This window comes from Pavona decussata, unplaced genomic scaffold (assembly GCF_977016875.1).
Source record: "Pavona decussata unplaced genomic scaffold, jaPavDecu1.1 SCAFFOLD_219, whole genome shotgun sequence".
Lineage (NCBI taxonomy): Eukaryota > Metazoa > Cnidaria > Anthozoa > Scleractinia > Agariciidae > Pavona > Pavona decussata.
Window position 1 is genome coordinate 407338 of NW_028145624.1, and position 27663 is coordinate 435000.

The 27663-nt window shown below is 37.7% G+C and overlaps 2 protein-coding genes across 4 annotated transcripts in view; both read right to left on the bottom strand.

The window, feature by feature from the left end:
• The window catches only part of LOC146459371 (TNF receptor-associated factor 2-like), a 31222-nt gene extending 4179 nt beyond the window's left edge, over positions 1-27043 (bottom strand). For 2 of the 3 annotated variants that reach the window (XM_085089607.1, XM_085089606.1), the window contains exons 1-9: positions 26866-27043; positions 18007-18299; positions 17021-17087; positions 16633-16737; positions 6692-6856; positions 4170-4247; positions 3503-3592; positions 1572-2645; positions 858-932 (exon numbers count right to left, since the gene is read on the bottom strand). In XM_085089607.1, the coding sequence (XP_084945733.1) occupies positions 858-932; positions 1572-2645; positions 3503-3592; positions 4170-4247; positions 6692-6856; positions 16633-16737; positions 17021-17087; positions 18007-18152 (1800 nt within the window). In that variant the 5' untranslated portion in view covers positions 18153-18299; positions 26866-27043. The remainder of the gene's footprint in view (positions 1-857; positions 933-1571; positions 2646-3502; positions 3593-4169; positions 4248-6691; positions 6857-16632; positions 16738-17020; positions 17088-18006; positions 18300-26865) is intronic. The other variant, XM_085089608.1, reaches the window with a different exon arrangement.
• Positions 1-27663, bottom strand: part of LOC146459372 (uncharacterized) — a 71377-nt gene that overhangs the window by 4179 nt on the left and 39535 nt on the right. The window lies entirely within an intron of this gene.

The following is a 27663-nucleotide window of genomic DNA, read 5'->3' on the forward strand; positions in this document are numbered from 1 at the left end:
TTGGGGAGGCGGCGTGGTCGTGTGGTTAGGGCTCCGGACGGAATACGGATGCCTCGGGTTCAAGTCCCGTTCTGACCACTTGGATTTGTTTCATGGTAGCGGTAAAGCTCCGTTTTCAAATCCAAGGCTACACATTGTAAATTAGCCAACTGGTTTGCCTCCTACCAGTTGGGATTTTTAACGATGTTTTTTCAGTTTGCATATTTATTTCAATTCACTGGTTTATAGCCTCCCCAATTAGCGCTACAGCGCTAAATACTTAGACACTTAAATAAACTCATTTAAGTCATTTATTTAAAACCAAAAATTTGTTTCCACTCCCAACTGACACGGCACCGCAGTCTCTATAGAAACCAACCCCCTTAACGCAGTGTTCCCAATAGTGGTACGACTCCTTGACGGTTTTCAAACAGTGATTGTCAACAGAAATCGGCATGCCATTTGTAAAGTCATCTGTGTATGGAAATGTGGAATTCCTTGAACACATTTTTAAACTAGCGAACCCAAGTAATATCTGTCTTTCTCCCATATTATGCACTGACTAAGGCAGCATTCTCGACACGTTGTTGTCTTTTTCCTGCTGTTATTGATATTATTATTTTAATACAAGGTACACTTGCAGAATAAGCTAAAACACCAACAGCACAGGAAAAATATTTTAGTAGAGGAATTGTAACAAAACACTTCAGCAAGGTAGAGTTCTGTGAGGTATTTGTTGCCATTGATTTTTTTTCGTTCCTTTAGACAATTTTTTTCCAATGCTTACTTACGGCGGAAAATTACACTTTAGTTATTGTTTTTGCTCTTTTAAAATATTCACCACGGCTTAAAATGATGCACATATAAATCAGAATTACCTTTTCTTCTAACTGTGCATGTCTAAAGGCAAGCAATTCTTCCAATCGCCTAGGTTCCCGTGCTTGTGGATTACCCTACATGGGAATTTAAAAGCAAAACGACACCGGCCCATTTAATAGAGGGAAAGTAAAGACAAGCTTGCATACCCTTGTGTCCATTAGAGCTGTGTGTGCTACAGTCCTGAACCCCTTACCGTTCTAACCATGCTAGGATGGTCAGGGGTGAGACGAAACGGCACCTTCCAAATAATCCCAAACGCTAGTAATGCTAATTTACACGTAATGATTTATAGACCCGACCAGTTAGCATGGCCAACTTACAAGTTAAAACTCGTGCGCCAATTTCTGTTGGAGTATGCACAAGCTTAAAACATTTATACACGAATTTGTAACGAAATTTGTTTCAAACAAAAAAAAAAATTCGTCCAACAATGTGATAGAATTTCATGTTGATGGTTGTACCAATCCACTTAAAGAACCTGCCTGATAATTTCTCTTTCTTTGTAGCGTGCGAGCAAGCTCTCTATTAGGTCAGGTGTGAAAGAATATAGCAATAATCCCCTCGCGGCTGACTCTAATAGAGAGCTTGTTCGCAGACTAGCTTAAATGTGCTTATTGTCCACTTACGTTTTGTGTTGAATTTATTCATTCAAAGTGTCCCTGCATTAAACATTATTAGACACGTGTGAGGTAGATTGAGCAATACAAACATACCAGGTTCTCAATGGTAACCACGGCATCCACAGTTATCGTTAGATACATCGTGTCGTCACGCACATAAGCGTGATTGTTCAGTTCAGTAAGAGAGCAGAATAGAGGGAACCCGGTTCCGATGTTTGCTGATCTTCCTGGGCTCTGAAATGCCGGAATATCTGGGTCAGGCCTTAAGGTGTAGGTCATGTGTGCCACATTATTCTGATCCAACATTGTAATAGTGACCTTCTGTCTGAATGGCCAGCGGAGTAATGCATCATACTCTCCGCGCATGACAACAAAGAATAGTGAAATGTGTGTTCCTCGTCCCACGCCATTTCCGTTCAAATAAATCCGTGCGCACATCTTGTAGCCATAGCGACTAGTAAAGAAGCACGGACTGTCGAAAGACACCTGCTGACCACTGACGGCTTCGTTTCGTCTTCGTGCATATTCAGTGATCTTCCATATTAACTGACCATCATAGCTTGAAAACTCCTGTTGTCTGACGTACTCCTCTAAATCAGCCAAGGTAACATTTCTGAGAGCCAGTGTGTGTTCAATGGACTCCATCCGCCTCTCCGTTCTCCGTGCAGTCTCTTGGGTAGTCTCCACTTGTCTTTTAACATTTGCCACTTCTCGACTCGTCTCCACCGTGGTACGATTATTTTCCACCAAAAGCACTTCGTGGTCCACAGTTTTGTTCTCAAGGTTCGTCAGTCTTCTGGTAATATCGGTATTCGGTAAGCTACCTTCCGCATCATGATCAGGAACACGTTGGCTAGATGGAGTTGCACCCGATACATTCACAGAGGCCAGTTTTCTCTCTAAGGAGGTGATCCTCTCACTGTGTTCTCGCAATTTTTCTTGCAAATTCCTCGCTGCCTCCGAGCTTAATTGCATCTGGTTAAGGAGATCTTGGATGACATTATTGTAGTTCGCGAATATCTGTGGACTTCTGGAAACAATTCTGGGATCACTTCTCAGTGAGGATTCCATTTCTCCGCTTAAACGAAGGGCGAACTGAAGAAGGAGAATGCTGTGGTGGCTATTTTCCTTCAATAAATGTTCCTTCTTTTCCTTTTGGCTGAGTACCTGTCAAATATTGCATGCATTCATGCTATGTATATAATAATTAATTGTAGTTTATTTTATTTTATTTATTTATTTATTCACCACGACATACAAACATAAAAAGTTACAGTGAATAATAGACTAGGATCGTACATAAGTTTAGAGTACATAATAATAGTAAAAGAAGAAGTAAGAAGTGGCGAGGAGACCTCAAGAAACCCCCGGGCTTATACTGAGAGGTCTCCTCGGAGATATGTTAGGACTGTAAGACTAGTAAACAACCTTATACTGTAAGACTAGGGCAACCTTATACACTTCGTCTCTAAAGTCGAACGCTAAGATGGTAACTGTCATACTATATGACTGTGTTTTGAGGAGAGACCACCCTGGAATGAAATTCAATTAGTCTGTACTATGCTCATTGCCCAATTGTCAGATCCTGTACAAAAAAAAGGACAGGATTTGGTATTTTATGGATTAATGTGCAGTCAATTATCGATCTATCAACTCAAGAGTGTCGGATTATGAATTTTGCTTCAATAAAATTTGGATCCTGGTCAGTGTTCATCCTTTCTTTCTCTAAGGTTTGTTATTGGAATTTTGGACAATTATCCTTCAGTTTGGTTTTTTCGTTAAGGGAGCTTACGGGACCTCTGCCCGTTAGATACAAAGTCGGGTAGCAGAACTCAGAGGATCAATGGAAATCGGATCCAAAAAGAGACATATTGGATACCAGTTCACATAGAATATGGAGAAGTTTCAAAACTTCCTTTATAAACAACTGTTTTCAAGCTAAATTTGAAAACAGAATTGTACCTGCCAACATCAGCTCCAAAGCTAAACGTTTAATTTATGAACTTACTCCGTTTAAAAATTACCTGTTTTTTGGAACAACCCATCTGTGAGAATGGACAAGGACCCTGTACTCCCTCGCAGTCTCCCATAATAGGGTTCTGATGATCCGCCAGCTATAAAAGTAAAAAAATTGGTATTTATTTCACTTCACAATTATTCAGAAACCAGAATTCTCCACAGTCCTCTGAATGGAGGCATGTGTTGACCGTTCGTGTCTCTTTCCTGACACCACATCAAATAACAGTGAGTCGACGAGCAGTAAACACATGAAAGTAAGATAAAATTATGTTTCTTTTCCTCATACACGACTACAGACAATTTCATTTGTCATAAGGTCAGTCGGCCAGCCAGACCAGACAGTTCCCAAAGGGAATGCACAAATTTGAAGGACTGGTCATATGTTAGTCCTTTGGATTTCTTCAAAATAAGGCATACCATTTTTGGAATAATCTTATGGAACTCTGCTGCCTTAAAAGTGACTGATAGGTCTGTCCAGGCAATTTTGGCGGACAAAAGGAAAGCGCCCTATGTCACCCATGACCTATAACAAGGCATCTCATTACTGTATTGAATTCACAAAAGAAAAGTGTTAGTGTAAGGAAACTACACGTAAGAGGAACAAATGAGGGGCTCAGAACAAACTGCACCACCTCCGTCACAAATTCTCTCTGGGAATACACTCATCCTTACCTTTCCACGAGGAATTCCCTCTTTACTGCATTTGTCACACACAACTGGATACGCTGGGCATTCATTCTCTTGATGAAGCTACAAGAAAACAGAGAAAATAATCACTAAAATAATTCTAGTAGATATATAAAACTAAATTTAGGGCAAAGGATAAAAGCTCAAAAGCAAGCTGGCTTGTGGAAGAAGTAGCCAATAAAAACTTCACTGTGACAACCACACCAGCCATTCTGTTTGGTTATCCTGACTAAATAAAGGCAAACTCTCTCTTCAGATCAGTGGAGTCGTGTTACTGCATGCAACTACCTGCTGCTAAGACCTTCTTAGCAAAATTCTAACCCATCAGGTTATACTATGGTATAAGGTCACATCAGCATTGTTTTGGACAATTCGTTCTTGTTTTTTGCTGACGTTGACATTTCTATTTTTCTATTCTTTATTGTTGTATTTTACATGTTAGCCACATGCACACTAAGCCTTGCACCGTGCGAGGACTGGACATAAATTTATAATTATAGTCGCGCGTTCCACGCGCAAGATGGCATGGAGAGTGGCGTAGACAGTTTTTGAGTTTTTTTGCTTTTTGCCTTCAAGACAGCTTTTGCTCTTTTGCTGGAAAAATAATGTTTTGTGCTTTCAGTCTTGTTGGAAGCAATTGCGCTTAAAGCCGAGAAATTGTCAAAAACAAGCATCAAATATGAAATATCTTGCTGTGGACTGGTGCTCCCGTCGGGCTTTTCAGTGATACTTTACAACCCTGTGTGGGGTCTTTGCCAGACTGCTTGTGGTGCAGTTTGCAATGAATGAAACAATGAGTTATGAATGCCCCCTAACGTGAATGTAAATTTGAGATAGACTCTAGGGTTGACCACTGCCAGAGATTTGTTACATCCCTAGTGGTTCTCTTACGTCCACAGAGTCTGATTAAGTGAATGTATTGTGAGAAAGGGCCTACGGTTTTTCGCTCCCTTATCCAAGAAGATTAGAAATTCTAACCATTTGCAGATCTTAGAGCAAGGGCACCTTTCTCCTCAGTCATTCAAAGACCCTGAGTGTTGGTCCGGCCGGGAATTGAACCTGGGCCTACCACTCCTCAGTCTGGTACTCAACCAAATTTTTATCTTATTCTTTTATTTAGTTTATTTGCCACACACAATTAATTTACAATTAGCTAACCAGCATCACTGAGAAGTTATCATCACAGCACTCAAGCAGGGTTCTTGGTAGCTTACAAGAGGATTTCTGTTTGGCACTTGCGCTCCAGTGCAATCGTGATACGCTGTTTTGAATGCCACTTAAGGTTACCCGATACCTTCAGAGGTGTCTCGCGTTTAAGCAATGTAGCGCATCCAGTTGAAACTGTAGATACCTAAACCCCTACATCAAATTAAAGCTTATGGTATTCAAACCATACCAAGAATTTTGAAATAAAATGAATTGTCGAATTTTTCACGACCTCTAATTTCGAGCGTCCGAATCACCTTTTTAAAGCTACAAGTCAAAGTGAATTTTGTTTTTTGCTAATTTAATTTGCTCCTCAGTTTCCGGACCCAAAGCGCTAAAAAAACGTGTCTGCGTTTTGCCATATTCAATCGCAGTGAAAAGTTATAGAGCATTTTCGAAATAGGATGAAAAAAATGTGGAGTAATCGTACAAAAGTCGCTCTCGGAGAAAAAATATTTCGAAAGAAAAAATTCGCAGACATGTTTTTGTTGTTTATATGTTAAACTAGCTACCGTCCAAATTTGAAGGCAAACAAACAAGTTCCTTTTGAGTTTTAGCTCTTTGAAGTGACTCCTCCAAGTGAAAAAAATTTATTAGAGAAAACAGCGCTAAAAATTCGGCAATTCATTTTATTTCAAAATTCTTGGTTTAGTTGGATAGCCAGCTCCATAAGCTTTAATTTGATATAAGGGTTCAGGTATCTACAGTTTAAACCGGACGCGCTACATCATTTGGACGCGAGACACCTCTGAAGACACCTCTGGAGGTACCGGGTAACCTTAATAGGATAATTATTATTTATGACCAATTCCATGGAGGATCCATCAGAGATACATGTAGCTACTGTTGAAGTTTGAGCTGACAAGAAGGTCTCAGCTTCTCTGTTATGGTCGACATAACACAACTTTTGGCACAAGTGAATTAACTGGAAAGTGACTAACTCTCTAGACTGAGAAGCTATTGCTAAAACATGAATCTGTTGGTGGAATAAATGTTATTTCAATAGAAATGACAGGAAGAGACGAGAAGAGAAAAGGCGAGAGTTTTTGTCTTTTATAATAATTCCCGCTTTTTTACCCTTTGCCGATAAGTTTAACCTACTTACAACCACTACAGGTGACAGTATAGCAAGGATTATTTATCAAAAAGAATAATAAAAACAATTTAAAAATGTACACCAAAAAAAAAAAATTTTATGGAAGAACAAATTAAAGAAACAACAATTTCATCCTCCAGTGTGTTTAAAATTAAGCTACCTTCAGTAAGCTACATCGCCAAATAAAAGTCAAGATCTACTGTACCGTCATTCTGTTTAAGGGTATCTGAGCATGACAAAGTTCACACTCTACCAGCCGATACAAGCATTCATTTTCCAAGTGCTCAGGGAGTAGAGCCTTTTTCACCATCATCCCGCACTCAGGATGTACACAAGGAACTTTCAGGTATTCACAGCTGCTAGTGTGGTCCTGTAAAGCGACAAAATTGAGATATGTCCAGGATCGACCTTGTTAGCAAGAATTTGCTAGCAAATTATTTTCGCAAAAGTAACAAGGATTTTCCTTGCTAGCTAAAACCGTTCATTACAAATATCGCAAGAATCGCAAGAATAACAAATGTAGCAAGATTCAAGACTTAAAGGAACTTGAAGGCAAGATGGGCCCCGAAATCCCCGCAAATATCGCAAAAGTAACAAGGATTTTCCTTGCTAGCTAAAACCGTTCATTACAAATATCGCAAGAATCGCAAGAATAACAAGATTCAAGACTTAGAAGAACTTGAAGGCAAGAGGGGCCCCGAAATTCCCGCAAATATCGCAAATATCGCAAAAGTAACAAGGATTTTCCTTGCTAGCTAAAACCGTTCATTACAAATATCGCAAGAATCGCAAGAATGACAAATATAACAAGATTCAAGACTTAGAAGAACTTGAAGAAAAGAGGGGCCCCGAAATCCCCGCAAATATCGCAAATATCGCAAAAGTAACAAGGATTTTCCTTGCTAGCTAAAACCGTTCATTACAAATATCGCAAGAATCGCAAGAATAACAAATATAACAAGATTCAAGACTTAGAAGAACTTGAAGGCAAGAGGGGCCCCGAAATTCCCGCAAATATCGCAAATATCGCAAAAGTAACAAGGATTTTCCTTGCTAGCTAAAACCGTTCATTACAAATATCGCAAGAATCGCAAGAATAACAAATATAACAAGATTCAAGACTTAGAAGAACTTGAAGGCAAGAGGGGCCCCGAAATCCCCGCAAATATCGCAAATATCGCAAAAGTAACAACGATTTTCCTTGTTAGCTAAAACCGTTCACTACAAATATCGCAAGAATCGCAAGAATAACAAATATAACAAGATTCAAGACTTAGAAGAACTTGAAGAAAAGAGGGGCCCCGAAATCCCCGCAAATATCGCAAATATCGCAAAAGTAACAAGGATTTTCCTTGCTAGCTAAAACCGTTCATTACCAATATCGCAAGAATCGCAAGAATAACAAATATAACAAGATTCAAGACTTAGAAGAACTTGAAGGCAAGAGGGGCCCCGAAATCCCCGCAAATATCGCAAATATCGCAAAAGTAACAAGGATTTTCCTTGCTAGCTAAAACCGTTCACTACAAATATCGCAAGAATCGCAAGAATAACAAATATAACAAGATTCAAGACTTAGAAGAACTTGAAGAAAAGAGGGGCCCCGAAATCCCCGCAAATATCGCAAATATCGCAAAAGTAACAAGGATTTTCCTTGCTAGCTAAAACCGTTCATTACCAATATCGCAAGAATCGCAAGAATAACAAATATAACAAGATTCAAGACTTAGAAGAACTTGGAGGCAAGAGGGGCCCCGAAATCCCCGCAAATATCGCAAATATCGCAAAAGTAACAAGGATTTTCCTTGCTAGCTAAAATCGTTCATTACAAATATCGCAAAAATCGCAAGAATAACAAATGTAGCAAGATTCAAGACTTAAAGGAACTTAAAGGCAAGAAGGGCCCCGAAATCTCCACAAATATCGCAAATATCGCAAAAGTAACAAGGATTTTCCTTGCTAGCTAAAACCGTTCATTACAAATATCGCAAGAATCGCAAGAATAACAAATAAAACGAGATTCAAGACTTAGAAGAACTTGAAGGCAAGAGGGGCCCCGAAATCCCCGCAAATATCGCAAAAGTAACAAGGATTTTCCTTGCTAGCTAAAACCGTTCTTTACAAATATCGCAAGAATCGCAAGAATAACAAATATAACAAGATTCAAGACTTAGAAGAACTTGAAGGCAAGAGGGGCCCCGAAATCCCCGCAAATATCGCAAATATCGCAAAAGTAACAAGGATTTTCCTTGCTAGCTAAAATCGTTCATTACAAATATCGCAAGAATCGCAAGAATAACAAATATAACAAGATTCAAGACTTAGAAGAACTTGAAGGCAAGAGGGGCCCCGAAATTCCCGCAAATATCGCAAATATCGCAAAAGTAACAAGGATTTTCCTTGCTAGCTAAAACCGTTCATTACAAATATCGCAAGAATCGCAAGAATGACAAATATAACAAGATTCAAGACTTAGAAGAACTTGAAGAAAAGAGGGGCCCCGAAATCCCCGCAAATATCGCAAATATCGCAAAAGTAACAAGGATTTTCCTTGCTAGCTAAAACCGTTCATTACAAATATCGCAAGAATCGCAAGAATAACAAATATAACAAGATTCAAGACTTAGAAGAACTTGAAGGCAAGAGGGGCCCCGAAATTCCCGCAAATATCGCAAATATCGCAAAAGTAACAAGGATTTTCCTTGCTAGCTAAAACCGTTCATTACAAATATCGCAAGAATCGCAAGAATAACAAATATAACAAGATTCAAGACTTAGAAGAACTTGAAGGCAAGAGGGGCCCCGAAATCCCCGCAAATATCGCAAATATCGCAAAAGTAACAAGGATTTTCCTTGCTAGCTAAAACCGTTCACTACAAATATCGCAAGAATCGCTAGAATAACAAATATAACAAGATACAAGACTTAGAAGAACTTGAAGAAAAGAGGGGCCCCGAAATCCCCGCAAATATCGCAAATATCGCAAAAGTAACAAGGATTTTCCTTGCTAGCTAAAACCGTTCATTACCAATATCGCAAGAATCGCAAGAATAACAAATATAACAAGATTCAAGACTTAGAAGAACTTGGAGGCAAGAGGGGCCCCGAAATCCCCGCAAATATCGCAAATATCGCAAAAGTAACAAGGATTTTCCTTGCTAGCTAAAATCGTTCATTACAAATATCGCAAAAATCGCAAGAATAACAAATGTAGCAAGATTCAAGACTTAAAGGAACTTAAAGGCAAGAAGGACCCCGAAATCTCCACAAATATCGCAAATATCGCAAAAGTAACAAGGATTTTCCTTGCTAGCTAAAACCGTTCATTACAAATATCGCAAGAATCGCAAGAATAACAAATAAAACGAGATTCAAGACTTAGAAGAACTTGAAGGCAAGAGGGGCCCCGAAATCCCCGCAAATATCGCAAAAGTAACAAGGATTTTCCTTGCTAGCTAAAACCGTTCTTTACAAATATCGCAAGAATCGCAAGAATAACAAATATAACAAGATTCAAGACTTAGAAGAACTTGAAGGCAAGAGGGGCCCCGAAATCCCCGCAAATATCGCAAATATCGCAAAAGTAACAAGGATTTTCCTTGCTAGCTAAAATCGTTCATTACAAATATCGCAAGAATCGCAAGAATAACAAATATAACAAGATTCAAGACTTAGAAGAACTTGAAGGCAAGAGGGGCCCCGAAATTCCCGCAAATATCGCAAATATCGCAAAAGTAACAAGGATTTTCCTTGCTAGCTAAAACCGTTCATTACAAATATCGCAAGAATCGCAAGAATAACAAATATAACAAGATTCAAGACTTAGAAGAACTTGAAGGCAAGAGGGGCCCCGAAATCCCTGCAAATATCGCAAATATCGCAAAAGTAACAAGGATTTTCCTTGCAAGCTAAAATCGTTCATTACAAATATCGCAAAAATCGCAAGAATAAGAAATATAACAAGATTCAAGACTTAGAAGAACTTGAAGGCAAGAGGGGCCCCAAAATCCCCGCAAATATCGCAAAAGTAACAAGGATTTTCCTTGCTAGCTAAAACCGTTCATTACAAATATCGCAAGAATCGCAAGAATAACAAATGTAACAAGATTCAAGACTTAGAAGAACTTGAAGGCAAGAGGGGCCCCAAAATCCCCGCAAATATCGCAAAAGTAACAAGGATTTTCCTTGCTAGCTAAAACCGTTCATTACAAATATTGCAAAAAGCGCAAGAATAACAAATATAACAAGATTCAAGACTTAGAAGAACGTGAAGGCAAGAGGGGCCCCGAAATCCCCGCAAATATCGCAAATATCGCAAAAGTAACAAGGATTTTCCTTGCTAGCTAAAACCGTTCATTAAAAAATATCGCAAGAATCGCAAGAATAACAAATATAACAAGATTCAAGACTTAGAAGAACTTGAAGGCAAGAGGGGCCCCGAAATCCCTGCAAATATCGCAAATATCGCAAAAGTAACAAGGATTTTCCTTGCTAGCTAAAACCGTTCATTACAAATATCGCAAGAATCGCAAGAATAACAAATATAACAAGATTCAAGACTTAGAAGAACTTGAAGGCAAGAGGGGCCCCGAAATCCCTGCAAATATCGCAAATATCGCAAAAGTAACAAGGATTTTCCTTGCTAGCTAAAATCGTTCATTACAAATATCGCAAGAATCGCAAGAATAACAAATATAACAAGATTCAAGACTTAGAAGAACTTGAAGGCAAGAGGGGCCCCGAAATTCCCGCAAATATCGCAAATATCGCAAAAGTAACAAGGGTTTTCCTTGGTAGCTAAAACCGTTCATTACAAATATCGCAAGAATCGCAAGAATAACAAATATAACAAGATTCAAGACTTAGAAGAACTTGAAGGAAAGAGGGGCCCCGAAATCCCCGCAAATATCGCAAATATCGCAAAAGTAACAAGGATTTTCCTTGCTAGCTAAAACCGTTCATTACAAATATCGCAAGAATCGCAAGAATAACAAATGTAACAAGATTCAAGACTTAGAAGAACTTGAAGGCAAGAGGGGCCCCGAAATTCCCGCAAATATCGCAAATATCGCAAAAGTAACAAGGATTTTCCTTGCTAGCTAAAACCGTTCATTACAAATATCGCAAGAATCGCAAGAATAACAAATATAACAAGATTCAAGACTTAGAAAAACTTGAAGGCAAGAGGGGCCCCGAAATCCCTGCAAATATCGCAAATATCGCAGAAGTAACAAGGATTTTCCTTGCTAGCTAAAATCGTTCATTACAAATATCGCAAAAAGCGCAAGAATAACAAATATAACAAGATTCAAGACTTAGAAGAACTTGAAGGCAAGAGGGGCCCCAAAATCCCCGCAAATATCGCAAAAGTAACAAGGATTTTCCTTGCTAGCTAAAACCGTTCATTACAAATATCGCAAGAATCGCAAGAATAACAAATATAACAAGATTCAAGACTTAGAAGAACTTGGAGGCAAGAGGGGCCCCGAAATCCCCGCAAATATCGCAAATATCGCAAAAGTAACAAGGATTTTCCTTGCAAGCTAAAATCGTTCATTACAAATATCGCAAAAATCGCAAGAATAACAAATATAACAAGATTCAAGACTTAGAAGAACTTGAAGGCAAGAGGGGCCCCGAAATCCCCGCAAATATCGCAAATATCGCAAAAGTAACAAGGATTTTCCTTGCTAGCTAAAATCGTTCATTACAAATATCGCAAAAATGGCAAGAATAACAAATATAACAAGATTCAAGACTTAGAAGAACTTGAAGGCAAGAGGGGCCCCAAAATCCCCGCAAATGTCGGGTAAAAGGCTCCAGTTCAAATCTGCCATCCAGCATTTTTGCAGTTGTTCCTTAACGTTCAGCACTCCATTGACATAAGCATTGTTGGTCGCCATCGTCCAGGGTACCGTGACAGTCAATTCCTTCCACCACGATAGGCAGCCAAATGTTAAATGCGCCGGCCAAAAAAGGATGTATGCTTAAATAAGAGTCGGTCGTATGCCGTATTGTTTGGAATGAAATAGACCGCGTTACCGCTAAGGTGTGATATAAATGATTCTTTTGTGTAATGTCGGCTGGCAGGCGTGTCAAAGACAAGGTTTTTTTGTCTCGGTCCCAAGGGTGCGTTGCTTCAACAGAGGAGGTTCCATTGTTATACAGATAATAAACTGAGCCCTAGGAAAATGATCTTAAAAAAGAGTAATTAAACAGAGTTCACGGATCACAAAGCAATGTTTATTATTCATAATTATCTACTCATTGCTTTCTACTGTGTATTTATTTTCCGATTGTAACACACACGACAGGACAACAGAAGGTTTTTCGAATTATTTGGCGCTGAAGTTTAATTGCTTGATAAGATACAATCGTCATGAGATGTGTATTTCCATCATTAACTTTCTTTGGTCTTGAAGTTTTAAACTTGCCGACACTAGGATTAAGGATTAACAGAATTGAAGTACTCTAAACATTTGCCGGTTACGTTTTGTTGTAGTAAATTTTTTTGTAGCCGCACTATTTAAGCATAATGTTTATATTGATAGCAATGAGTAAAAGTTTCCCCAAAAACCGCGCGTTGTCTTGAGCGTTTTTGTTTTTTTACGTGTAGCGGAAAGTAGTAAATTTTATGGCTTTGACTCCTGATAAGGTCTTTGAACACTTGTAAGGACCTGAAACGTCACATTCGGTTATAAGTTCATTATTTTTGAAAAGGGTGGTAACAATAAAAGGTGATTGAAACAAGCGGTTTGGGAAGAATTACTCTAATGCCGAAAATAACCAAAGGCCACCATAGGTAGTCGTTGATAAATATGTATCTTTACTATATAACTAATTCATCACAAACCATAACACAGTCGGGAAAGGGCATTGTTCATTCCGCCTAAGGTATCTTCACTCATTTTATAATAAGAAATATAACAATAATTTACGGGTCGTCCGCGGTTGTTTTGACAAATCAATACACCAAGTAAAATCGATGAAACAATCAGGTAAAATGAAAGCACATAAAAATCTATTTACAAAAATGTGCAATTGGTAAACTTTGTGTTCTAATGAAAGTAATGTTGAATATAGTCCAGGGTCCTTGTCATGGGTGTTGCAACAGTTGATTGTTACTTATCAAACATTAGGTCCAAATTCAAGTCGAAATTCGGCACGATATCTTCGTACTCCATGTCAGCTATTTCTTTTAAAATTTCTTCCTCATCAGCGGCAGACTGTTGTTGAAATATTGTCATACATTGTTGTATTTCTTTTTCCTCTTGTTCGGAGATGTGATTGTCGGTAGAACGGTATTTTTGGCGAAGGAAGTGCCCTTTGTCTTTCCGTAGCCACTCGGATATCTGCCGTTCTTCTTCGTCTCCAAGAAATTCACTTGGCGGAACTACTACAAGTACCTGATCTGATGACCCATTTTCATTTCCATGTTGATGGAATTAAGAACGAAGCATACACTGATTGATATTACGGTATTTGATACTGAGCGAAACTCCTTTTAATGCATTGTAGCTGTATGTTGATGGAATTAAGAACGAAGCATACACTGATTGATATTACGGTATTTTGTTACTGACAGTAATTAATAATATTCACTTGGTGGTTTTTTTGTTCAACTATAAGTTTAATTTAACTAGATAAATATTACCAGATTACTGGCAATGCCTGTTTTAAAACCATGGGTATTGGACAGAAACATACATGTACAATGCGTGGATCTGATGACCCATTTTCATTTCCATGTTGATGGAATTAAGAACGAAGCATACACTGATTGATATTACGGTATTTGATACTGACCGTAATTAAAGGTAGCTTCACGTCTGAACTGATATTGTTATTTAAAATAAATGAACGGGCATACACATCTTAATAATATTTACTTGGTGGTTGTTGTTCAACTAGATTGTCCTGTTTTGCGATATTTGCGGACATTTCGGGGCCCTTCTTGCCTTCATCGTCCCCTAAGTCTTGAATCTTGTTACATTTGTTATTCTTGCGATTCTTGCGATATTTGTAATGAACGGATTTTGCTAGCAAGAAAAATCCTTGTTACTTTTGCGATATTTGCGATATTTGCGGACATTTCGGGGCCCTTCTTGCCTTCATCTTATCCTAAGTCTTGAATCTTGTAACATTTGTTATTCTTGCGATTCTTGCGATATTTGTAATAAAGGGTTTTTGCTAGCAAGAAAAATTCTTGTTACTTTTGCGATATTTGCGATATTTGCGGACATTTCGGGGCCCTTCTTGCCTTCATCGTCCCCTAAGTCTTGAATCTTGTTACATTTGTTATTCTTGCGATTCTTGCGATATTTGTAATGAATGGATTTTGCTAGCAAGAAAAATCCTTGTTACTTTTGCGATATTTGCAGACATTTCGGGGCCCTTCTTGCCTTCATCGTCCCCTAAGTCTTGAATCTTGTTACATTTGTTATTCTTGCGATTCTTGCGATATTTGTAATGAACGGATTTTGCTAGCAAGAAAAATCCTTGTTACTTTTGCGATATTTGCGATATTTGCGGACATTTCGGGGCCCTTCTTGCCTTCATTTTATCCTAAGTCTTGAATCTTGTTACATTTGTTATTCTTGCGATTCTTGCGATATTTGTAATAAATGGTTTTTGCTAGCAAGAAAAATTCTTGTTACTTTTGCGATATTTGCGATATTTGCGGACATTTCGGGGCCCTATCTTGCCTTCATCTTATCCTAAGTCTTGAATCTTGTGACATTTGTTATTCTTGCGATTTTTGCGATATTTGTAATGAACGCTTTTTGCTAGCAAGAAAAAATCCTTGTTATTTTTGCGATGTTTGCGATATTTGCGGACATTTCGGGCCCCTTCTTGCCTTCATCTTCTTCTTAGTCTTGAATCTTGCTACATTTGTTATTCTTGCGATTTTTGCGATATTTGTAATGAATGCTTTTTGCTAGCAAGAAAAAATCCTTGTTATTTTTGCGATGTTTGCGATATTTGCGGACATTTCGGGGCCCTTCTATCCTTCATGTTCTTCTAAGTGTTGAATCTTGTTACATTTGTTATTATTGCGATTTTTGCTATATTTGTTACTCAGTCTTTTCTCATGGCAAGAAAATGTCTTGTTACTTTTGCGATTTTTGCTATTTCTTCTATACTTTTCTAATAGCCGTTTTCTTTGCGACAATTGCGAAACTAATTTGCTAGCAAATTCTTGCTAACAAGGTCGATCCTGGACATAAGTGACAAAATTAAATCTTAATATTGCCACCAAATTATCAACCACCTTGAGTCCAATGCTTTCATACTTTTGTTTTTTGCCGGCCCACTTTGGAGTCTGTGGTCTGGTAAACATACTCAAGACTATTTAATAAAAGAAATGACGTGAATAATTTTCGTTATGGCTCACTTTAAAAGCTACATTAGTACAATAATTCCCTAATTATTAGGGAAGTGACAAAACTACTACAGTTAAACACAGCCCACCTGACCACAAAATAGATCATTGGTGGTCTCTGCCTACACCCCCTTCCTCAAACTTAACAGATGGTATCTTATTGCATAGCCGCCCCTCTATCCAGTAGTAAAAAAATGACATTCAACCCTTCTTTTTCTTGTTTATCTTGCAATCCTGACTCTTGCTAGCTGAATATTTTTGAGCCAACTCAAATTTGAAAGCCAATAAAATTTTGTCAGTAATATCCATGAGATAGGTGGTATCTTTGATAACCTCCCTACCCCAGACAGCTGAACGTTGGGTCCTCTTCAAACAAACTTCTTATGACCAGTTGCGTAAGTAGGGATAGAAGGAAACTCAAACAACTGAGCACGTTTTCCTAAACTCGGTAATGTATGGTGGATGTTCACCTGGCCACAAATGTCCATCATTATCCACCCCTACTCTTGTTAAACATACCGATCATGATTAAAAACACCTTTTTATGGGTCACTCTTTTTTACTTTCTTCTTTGCAGCATTTTCCAGGTGCTCGAATGAGAAATTTGAAGATGTAATTACTGCCACCAAGAAAGTGGCTTCTGCTCTTGAGAGATGAAGTGCATAAAAGGAGGTTGGGAGAGCTATTTACAACCCAAGCAGAGACTTGTATATACACTTTTCCGTCTTCTTCAAGGATTACTTTATTCTCTGTAAACATAATACCTCCAAGTGTCTGACTTCTCCTTTCCATTGACACCCGTCTTCCATAAACGTGCAATGTACAATGATGGCAAATACTTCACGACGCAGGAAATTGTCTGCAAAAACCTAGGGAAAGATGACGAAATTTACTTTTAGTTAATGACTGTTTAAAAGCTATTACAGAGGATCTATGTATTTAGGAATTAAATTATATAGTAGACTGTTATTAGAAACAAGGATATGTTATTTTTTTTTTATATTATAGTTTCGCACAGTTCGGCACGAATGCAATCGTCACATACAGTATTGGCGATGCCCGGACGCATCCTGCACCTTCCACCTTTTTCCAAAAATACTGAACGCAGAGATTTTTGACTTGATCTATTTAACAATTTAATTTAAAAAATACCTCATTTGAGCAAAGTTCTTGTTTATCGACCGGGCAAACCATGACCACTGGACCTGAGTCTCTAGAACTGAATAGAGAATATCATTCATCTATATGGAATAGTTTGTATTGAGTGATGATCGCCACCACTGGGGGCTGAGGGTAATATCATCATGTACATTATTAAATAATACATGTAAAACTGGAAACACTGAGAGTTGGCAGCAACAAGTGAAATCATAGAATTTTGCCACACAAAATAACAGTACACACAAGACATACCATTACATATACTTTAATTATGTAAAGAAAATGTGGCAAGGAGACCTAAAAGAAATTAGCTACTTATGCAGCATGTGATTAGGCCTCCTTTCTATTTGTCAGAACTGGCCGGCTAGTTCAATAATTTTGCAAATGGAATGCAACAATTTGAATGGCAGTTACTGTTTATAAGCCACCTTATTTTTTTTTAATAATTTGTTCCAAATTTAGACCTATTCGACTAACGCAATGTTGTGCCCAATTCAAATCATTTGGGCATACATGTAAAATGTTTTGTTCTAAGTATTTCCATATCATTTAAATGTTAATGCTATATTATAATGCAAATGCAATAAACAAAGAATCTTAACCCCGGGGGATCTAAATTGGTCTAAACTGAGTACAACATTGGCTTAGCCGAATAGGTCTATTAGTGTACAGTACCCTCTGACTATGCTGTTTTGGATAATTTGATGAATCAGTCCTTCAAATAATTGGTACATTCCATTTTCGGACCGACCGGTCTCGGCTGGCCAGCCAGTTCTAGTAACAAATGGTAAGCACTAGAAGTAAAAATAAATGGCGTTGATTCTTGGGAGGGGTTTAGTTTTTGCGATGGTTCTTGATAACCTCTAATCATTTAGGAGTAAACTGTGAATGTTGGGATTGAAAGAGTTTTAGGCTTAATGTTACACAAGCCATTTTTCCTAAGAATTATTTATGTATAAAAATAAATTTAGACTTACTGAACAAGGTTTCCCAAGCATGACTGGCAATAAGAGTGCCCACAGCTTGTCTGTATGGCCTCTCTTAACAGCAACTTACAGAAAGTACAAAAGTACTTATTGTCAATTTTCGCCTTGTCAGGATCCGCTAGTTGGTATCCAGGCATGTTGATGTCGATAGTCCTTTGTTACAAAGTATCCAAAAATGAGTAAAATTAACGCAGTCAAAAGGTCATCAATAAAACTTTGTGCATCCACAAAGTTTACTCCGCTGACTTTGTTCATCGTCTGGAATCACTGTCGACCAAGGTTAACTGAAGGATAGGGAAAAAAATATATTTTTTCATTATATGTGGCCAGAGGTAAAACATCAGGCAAGCAAGCAGGTTTGGACTGCTTTACTTCAAAGAACATCAGTTAAAGCCTCAAACACTGTTCAAAGCGGTTAAGAACTCTCTGTCTACAAGACACTTCAGAAAGAGTTAAGACACACTGTTATTGGGTATTCAGATAGACACTCGCCATTGTATTACTTACCCCCCCCCCCCCCCTTGAGAGTGTCTCAGCCTTTTGCAACTGCTTGTTAAGCTCTAGAAAGAGTATGAATTTGCAAGGCAGAGGTTGGCTTGAAAGGGTGCAGAATTCCAAACAGAACAGTCTCGTTCCGTTCTAATGATAGACAATAAATTTAGGATTAACTATGCCAAAGGAGGACTTAAATGAGTTACTTTGTAGATCCATAAAATGAAAGGTCACCAGAACAATACTGAGGAATGTGATTATCTTGGACAAATCAACTATAAATTGGGATGAAGGTAAGTTCAGAAATGACTAAATCAACTCATACAGCATGAGGCATTTGAAGAGCTCATTTGCACACTACTATAATTGGACATTTGCCAATGAGTTTGTTTTCATTAAGCAAAATAGCATTTCACGGCAAATTTCAATGCTAAGGCATTCTTAAAATACAATAAGCCAGAGAAAACATTTGGTACTTTTCAAAAATCTGACGACGTTTTGACGTTACTTCAGAACATTTTCAAGTCAAAATGGAATGGAAAGTGCAAAAATATAGATAATAAAACAATAGTAAAACAACAGTGAAACCTGATATGACACCTTTCTGTCATCGCTGTGCTAGTAACATTTCTTTCAACAATTTTTGTTAGCTTTATATACCACAGAATACAATGATTACAATACTAAACACTACTTACACTAATAACAATCTGATTTGCAGTACTAACAATACTTACTAAACTTACAATGCTAATGATGTTTACTATACATGTACTTACAATACTAACAATTACAAAGCTCACAATACATATGTGCTTACATCAACCTGCACTAATTACAATACTAACAATATTTACAAAACTAACAATATCAAACATATCAACAAAAAAAAATAGCAATTTGCTAACGTAATTAAAAACCTACGCTACTTTTTAACAAAGAATGTACAAGTATTTGTCATTACAGATATGTATGATTATTACTAGTCAGATTAATGTAGTCTGCAAATTGGAACATTTTTTTATTAATCCCATTAGCATACAGGAAGTACAGTGTATTTTCCTATGATCAGGAGATTGAGGGTTAATGAAAAAGCCGACCAGTCATTTAACACACCGTAGATAATTTCTTTTTCTGAAAGTGCAGTTATTTTTTTGTGTGGGACGAGTTCAATTGATACATTTTGCCCCAAAACAAACTAGCTATCACACATGTGGAGAATAAATGCATGATAGTTTGCTCAATATTGATACAATAAGGGAAATAGCGTTTTTTTTATATATAGAATGTTATTTGTATAAAGGACATGAATAATCTTATATAATTTAAAAGACAGATAGCTTTACTTCCCATTGTTACCTAAAGAGGAAGGAAATAAATGCATTTTTGTTCTTGTGCATTAAAGCTGAGTTCTGTTAATCTTTTTTCGGCAGTAGGAGGAGGATACTGTTGTCTATCAATCAAGTTTTAATAGATAATTTTGCATATAAGCTTGTTGATTTCAGTTTGGGTGTTTTCAGTAGCACGACATTGCTCTTCCTTTTTCAAAGTCGCCTTCAACTGACTTGATATAGCCGAAATCAAACTATAGTATTGTAGAAAGTTACATTTCATGTTGAACTTATTACTCGGAAGCGAGTTAAGTTCTCGTTCGCGTTCTTTTTTATTTATTTTTTTTTTTTTTGTGTGTGTTGCGATTGTCCAAGAGATAACGCATAAGACTTCGTATATAATAATAATAATAATAATAATAATAATAATAATAATAATAATAATAATAATAATAATAATTTATTACTTATATTGCGCCTTTTCTATACAACATTTAAAAGTGCATCCGGCAATAGTATATAACTTACTAAACCAGGGGCGGGGGAGAACACTTCATAGCGCCTGGCACTTTTTTTGTATCTGAATCATCCAACAAAAGTTGACCTCACATCCGGTCAAATTGGCGCCCAGCAGCTTGTCTCGGCGAAGTCGAATGATGGCGTCCGGGTCAGGCATGATTTCTTCGGATTTTTGAGCCATCCGTATCAGGAATTGTGAACTGTGGATATGAAAGATGTTGTAAAGATATTGCTTCGACTTCATGAGCAAGGGTTTTCCAAAGGAGTGATTTTTTCCTATTGTTTTGACGGAAAATACGAGACAGCTAAGCGTCGTGTCATGACGAAAATTTCACACTCTCAAAACGAGTGGCGTTCAGACTTTTGGCTCTTGTGGCTTCTGATCGTTCGAAAGCTGAAATTTTAATAGCCTATCCCGTGTGCAACATAATGGAGGAGACATCGTCAGTCATAGTTTGCAGTGTTAACATCGGGAACCTAATTATCACTCGACGAGAAGTGTTGGAAGCCTGTATCATTGAAGTGTTCCAATTGTCTTCGTTGTAAGGGACTCGTAATCTTCGAGGTGAGTAAATGTAGTTATCTTCATTTCAAGTTTTTTTCTGCCGACGTGAGTACCTTTACATGTGGGCTTTAGAGTAATAAGTCGGTTTTGTGCTTCGTAGTTCTTTAATAAAGACGCAAGTGACGTTTAATTAATAAATAGTTCATATCATATTGTCCTGCAAGTGCGGGCTTGAAGAGGGGCTTGAGTCAGAAAATGTACATCTGCCTGGCCTGGTTCATATTGCTACAGCTAGTGTGAGGCAGTTGTTAAAGTTATTGATGTCAAGCCATTTTTAAACAATAAATTAAATAGCATTATTGCGAATGACATTATTTCTTAAGTATTGAAAGAAACAACCCCTTCACCCTTTACTTCATCTACACTCTCACCACTTGGGTGCTCATGGGTCAGGGCTTTTTATACATTTGTACTATAATTATGCACATGTGACATCAAACTATGGTAAGAACAAACAGTATGCCACAAGCCACAGATAAGTGGCATGACCGATGATCTTACCTTGGTTGGATGTCCTCTTTGGGTTATCAAAGGACACATGGAAGGCCAAATGGACGTTGAAAACTCTTTATGGCTGACAATGTCATTTGTACATCATATAATTATTTACCAGTTATTTCGGTTATGTTAGTTGGTGCCCAATATTTAAGGGTGGGGAATTGTCTTTTTCTCTGTGTCCAAGGTTGGGGAAGAGAACATTGGTTGTGTTTTCACTAAGACAATTTTAGCTAGATAAAGCCGGAAAAAGTCCGGAAATATGGTGAAAACAGTTCGTCTTTTGTTTAGCGAGTCAAAAATGCAAGCTGTTTTCACGAGAGAAAACAAGAGATTATCTCGCCTTTAAGACCGGAAAATCACGCAGAGTTATACTACCTCGCGAGATGGTATAACTTGCCCTGGTAAATACTGCAGCCAATCACATTGCACGTAGTGACAGCCGCCTGTCAAGTAATTTGGCAATATTATTTACTAGACGCTAGTCTTGTGCTTCAGTTCGACTCGTGGTTCACTTTGCGAAACAGAAAAACGACAGATGACTTCAACAATACCTCAAAACCAAAACTGTGGTCTTGCCGGATAAGCCCACACGGCCTTGCACTTACGGCGATGAATGTTGTCTTGCCGTTGGATAACATTTCGTCGCATCCTCCTCATCTGTAGAGACGTTAACCGTATCCTCTGAGAGAAACTCCTTCTTTTTGGCATAAATATAGTGAGAATCAACATAATTCGCCTGCTGCCATTTTTGAAAGTTGCGCGCTTTTGTAAGTTGAATATTTAATTTAGCGGCTCAAATTCCGGGTTAAATTGCACAATGAAAACAGATACCATGTTTAACTAGTTAATGTCAGTCTGTAAACAACCACCAAGAAAGAATGTTCGGCTAGTAAATTGGCCTAGTGAAAACACAACCATTAAGTAAAAAAATATTGCAAATTCCTGGAGGTTATCTAGCAGCAGAAATTGACCGATACATTAAGTTCTAATAATATGGTCTCCTTTGAACCAATGAAATTTTTTTTAAGCGAAACATGTTTGCCAGGTTTTTTAATTAACCCTATCGGTAAGAATTTTTGTAGTTTTAGCTTTTTTGCTTTTATCATTTTTTTATTTTTTATCAATTTGAAGTTTTTAACCCCATCAATGATATCTTTGTAGTTTCAGCTTCTAGTTTGAATTGTCTTATATATTGTATTTTTTTAACCTTTTGTATATTTAATCTTTATAGGACCTTTCTGAAAACCACGTTTAGTAATGGAAGCTTCCTAACAAAAGATTATTATTATTATTATTATTATTATTATTATTATTATTATTAATTCAAAGTTCATTTTGACAAGGAATTTTGAGTTCTGTTCAATTTAATGAAAAATCAAAAGTTCAATAACCACACAATCAGTTCAAAAACCACACATCAGTTTAGTGACAGTAGACCTCAATACAGTAAAAACCCACGTATAAGAACGTAGTGATTTAAGAACCTACAGGCTGAAATTGGGCATTTTAATACCCAAATATATAAGAACCTATTTAGCCTGGCAAAGAAAAATAGGTTCTTATACAAAAAAAACACTTATTGTAAGGCCAAAATACTGGATTTTGTTAGAAATAATTATTGTGAAATTTCTGAGAAATATACCATGAAAATTATTTGTTTAATACAGTATGTAGTACAATGAAGAAACTTCAAAATTGAAAATTTTAAATACAGAGTATAGAATATGTAGTACTGTGTAAAATTATACTGGACAGGTGTAGTCTTGGGACTTGAATCTGTATAGTGCCCTGACTTTTTGTATCACTACGACAAATCCATTTTTTTTTTTGGTGTTTGTGTGGGGGTGTGTGTGTGTGTGTGTGAGGGGAAGGGGACAGGGAGAGCGAGGTACGAAGGATAAGAATGGGGTGTGTTAAAATAGTGTAACTTCTGGTCTTGTTGCTTTCTTCCTTTCACTGTCTGTTTCCTTTCTTGCCATGTCTGGGGGGATTTGCCGGTCTCTTTCCTTTTGAGTTTTTGTTTAAATCTCTAAAAATAAAAGAATTGAAATGAAAAATTAAAAACATTAAATCCCTAAAAATTTCATCTAGGTAAGGAAAATTATCAACCACGGTAACATAATGTATAAACCTATTAATATAATGAAAACATATTTGTCCACTTCCCTTCCCTTTCCCCCTGCAAGACCCATTGAAATAAAAACACCCACACCAGTAAATTTTGTTAATTTGGAGGTCTGCTATCACTCAGGTCCCAGTTGTTCAAAGGGCGGATAATTTTATCCACTGGATAGTTTGCTATCCAGAAGATAAAATGTGTGCAAGATTTTTATGATAGTCCTATAATTTGTGAATAGAGTAGAAGCATATGTCAAATTTAAGAATGGGATTGCGTGGAAAACTTGCCAAAAGCATTGATTGGAGTACATGTACTCTGCTGGATAGTGACTTATCCAGTGGATAAAGTTATCCACTCTTTGAACAACTGGGGCCAGGTGGTTAATGAATATATACACATTTATATAATTCCTCTTTCTGAATTTTTAAGCCTTCTTTGAATTGAACTAATATGAAATTTACAAACAGGCCTCTCATTTGCATCCTTGACAACCATGAAGGAGAGAAAGTTGAAAACACATCACCTATAGTTTTTCTTACATTTAAGGTCTACTGTCACTGAACTGATGTGTGTTTTTTTAACTGTTGCTATGGTTATTTGACTTTTTGATTTTCATTGAACCATAGGACTTCTAGATTTTTACAAATTTACCAACGGGCCACTAATCTGCATCATTGACAAGAAGGAAGTAGAACTATGTACAAAAAAAAAAAGCAACATTATTGGGCAGCTGTTGCCAAATATAATTACAAAGACAAACAATGGCTGATGGATAAGTGGGCAATAGATTTTAAATGCGTGTGAGCCTGTTACCATTATTTGATACATAGATACTTGTTAGTTTCACTTGTACTTTTTGCCTACTTTCAAATATGGACCACGCTACCGTAAAACCCTCTCCTCCTACCTGTCCCATTGAAATAAAAAAACATTTCACCTATATGGTTATTCTTACAAATTTTTTATCTACTGTCACTGAACGAATGTGGGTTTTTAAATTAATTGTGTGGTTATTGAATTTTTGTTTTTTTATTGAATTGTATGGACCACGCTCCCGTAAAACCCTCTCCCCTCCCCTTTCCTCTTATCTGCCCCATTGGAATAAAAAAAACCATTCACCTATAGTTATTCTTATAATATTGAGGTCTACTGTCACTGAACTGATGTGTGGTTTTTGAACTGATTGTGTGGTTATTGAACTTTTGATTTTTCACTGAATTGAACAGAACTCAAAATTCCTTGTCAAAATGAACTTTGAATTTCATTGGTTCAAAGGAGACAACAATTTCTGCTGCTAGATAACCTCCAGGAATTTGCAATAATTTTTTACTTTATGTTCTCTTCCCCAACCTTGGACACAGAGAAAAAGACAATTCCCCACCCTTAAATATTGGGCACCAACTAACATAACTGAAATAACTGGTAAATAATTATATGATGTACAAATGACATTGTCAGCCATAAAGAGTTTTCAACGTCCATTTGGCCTTCCATGTGTCCTTTGATAACCCAAAGAGGACATCCAACCAAGGTAAGATCATCGGTCATGCCACTAATGTTGTCTCTGGCTTGTGGCATACTGTTTGTTCTTACCATAGTTTGATGTCACATGTGCATAATTATAGTACAAATGTATAAAAAGCCTTAACCCATGAGCACCCAAGTGGTGAGAGTGCAGATGAAGTAAAGGGTGAAGGGGTTGTTTCTTTCAATACTTGAGAAATAATGTCATTCGCAATAATGCTATTTAATTTATTGTTTAAGATGGCTTGACATCAATAACTTTAACAACTGTCTCACACTAGCTGTAGCAATATGAACCAGGCCAGGCAGATACATTTTCTGACTCAAGCCCCTCCTCAAGCCCGCACTTACAGGACAACATGATATGAACTATTTAATTAAACGTCACTTGCGTCTTTATTAAAGAACTACGAAGCACAAAACCGACTTATTACTCTAAAGCCCACATGTACAGGTACTCACGTCGGCAGAAAAAAACTTGAAATGAAGATAACTACATTTACTCACCTCGAAGATTACGAGTCCCTTACAACGAAGACAATTGGAACACTTCAATGATACAGGCTTCCAACACTTCACGTCGAGTGATAATTAGGTTCCCGATGTTAACACTGCAAACAATGACTGACGATGTCTCCTCCATTATGTTGCACACGGGATAGGCTATTAAAATTTCAGCTTTCGAACGATCAGAAGCCACAAGAGCCAAAAGTCTGAACGCCACTCGTTTTGAGAGTGTGAAATTTTCGCCATGATACGACGCTTAGCTGTCTCGTATTTTCCGTCAAAGCAATAGAAAAAAATCACTCCTTTGGAAAACCCTTGCTCATGAAGTCGAAGCAATATCTTTACAACATCTTTCATATCCACAGTTCACAGTTCCTAATACTGATGGCTCAAAAATCCGAAGAAATCATGCCTGACCCGGACGCCATCATTCGACTTCGCCGAGGCAGGCTGCTGGGCGCCAATTTGACCGGATGTGACGTCAACTTTTGTTGGATGATTCAGATACGAAAATTTGACGAGTCTTCTGCCCCGCCCCTGAACTAAACTTACACCTATAATATGACCACATGACGTGTCACATACAGGATGGCGGATGCAAGACTAAAAATAAGACTTTGGCATTCATAGAGAGAAGTATCTCGAAAATTCTTAATTACTCCTTTAAATCAGCTCTGTCCAGAATTGTAAATATCCGGACTTGAACAGTGATGACGGAAAGTTTGCGTTTTAATACAATGTCGGCGATCACTACAAGATTTGGTAGAATGGAAAGCGTAGAACACCGAGATTGCGAAAAAGCGCAAAAAGTAAGGCGATACTTGGTTAGTGCTTACGAAGCACATTTTTGTTCAATGGCCCATGATGAACGATGAAAACATTCTCAGAAACATGAGTCTGATATGGGTTAGTCGCAACTACTCAACTACATGCACCGACTATACGTAGTTTGATAATCAAGTACTTTAAATAGCATTTTTAAAATTGATGTAAAGAATTAAGAATTCTAAAAATAAGCCAAAGTCCACCAACATGAATCTCCGCGGACTAGTGAGCAATTAACTTTCTGAATTAAATCATTGTTTTATCTTTGACAAGGCAGCAAAATATTGTTGTAACTAGATGACACCAAAATCGAGTCTTCTAATGTCCTTCCCAAAACCTCACATCATGCCAAAAATTGTTATCCAGTTAAAATGACTACTAAAAGCTAGAGATACACAGACAGCACAACCGAGGTGCATTCTCGAATATTCAGTATTCTTGATTGAACAAATCATTGGACCTAAACTTACATCTTGCCAGTAGCGACAGTGCTGAGTAGCTGCGCACAGTGTACTCCCTAGCTGTCTGTCCACATCAAAGACATTGTATGAAGGTGACAGTATCATTTAAAGTTCAATGGACCATTCCTCGTGATGCAATGTTTTAGTTTCGCCAACCTCCAAAGTCAGACATTGCTTATAGACCTTATACGATATTTGTAATGCGCCACTGAGTAAGTCGATTGATATTCAGGCTAATGATTAACTTAAATGTCTTTGTGCGGTTGCTAAAAACTTATACATGTAATTACCCCGGGCGGGGGGGGGGGGGGTACACGGGTTCAGTTTTGCTGGGTATGTGCCGCTGGCCTCTCAGATCCCCTGCCCCATTATAGTCTATTTTGTTGCCAGTTATTGACCCCATCTTAGGGAGTGTTCATTATTTATGGGGAGGGGGGGCTGGCAGGGGGCAAGCGAAGTTTACTCCCCTATTTAGGGGGGCTCAGAAAGGTTTTACTCTGGATCTGGGGAAGAGGGGGGGACAAAAAGGTTTGAAGGTTGATATCATTAGTTTTGGGCTTTTTTAAATTCTTCCAGAACCGCATGACATTTAATGTAAAATTGTAAAGAAGACGAACCGAACCGCAGACAGGGAGCAGTTTACAAGATCAAATGCTGCGACTGCCAGGCCACTTATATTGGTGAGACCGGCAGAAATTTAAACGTAAGACTGACTGACCACAAACGAGCAACTAGAAATGGTGACATCAACAATCACATTGCTGAGCACCATTTACAAACGAACCACAGAATCGACTGGGACTCTGC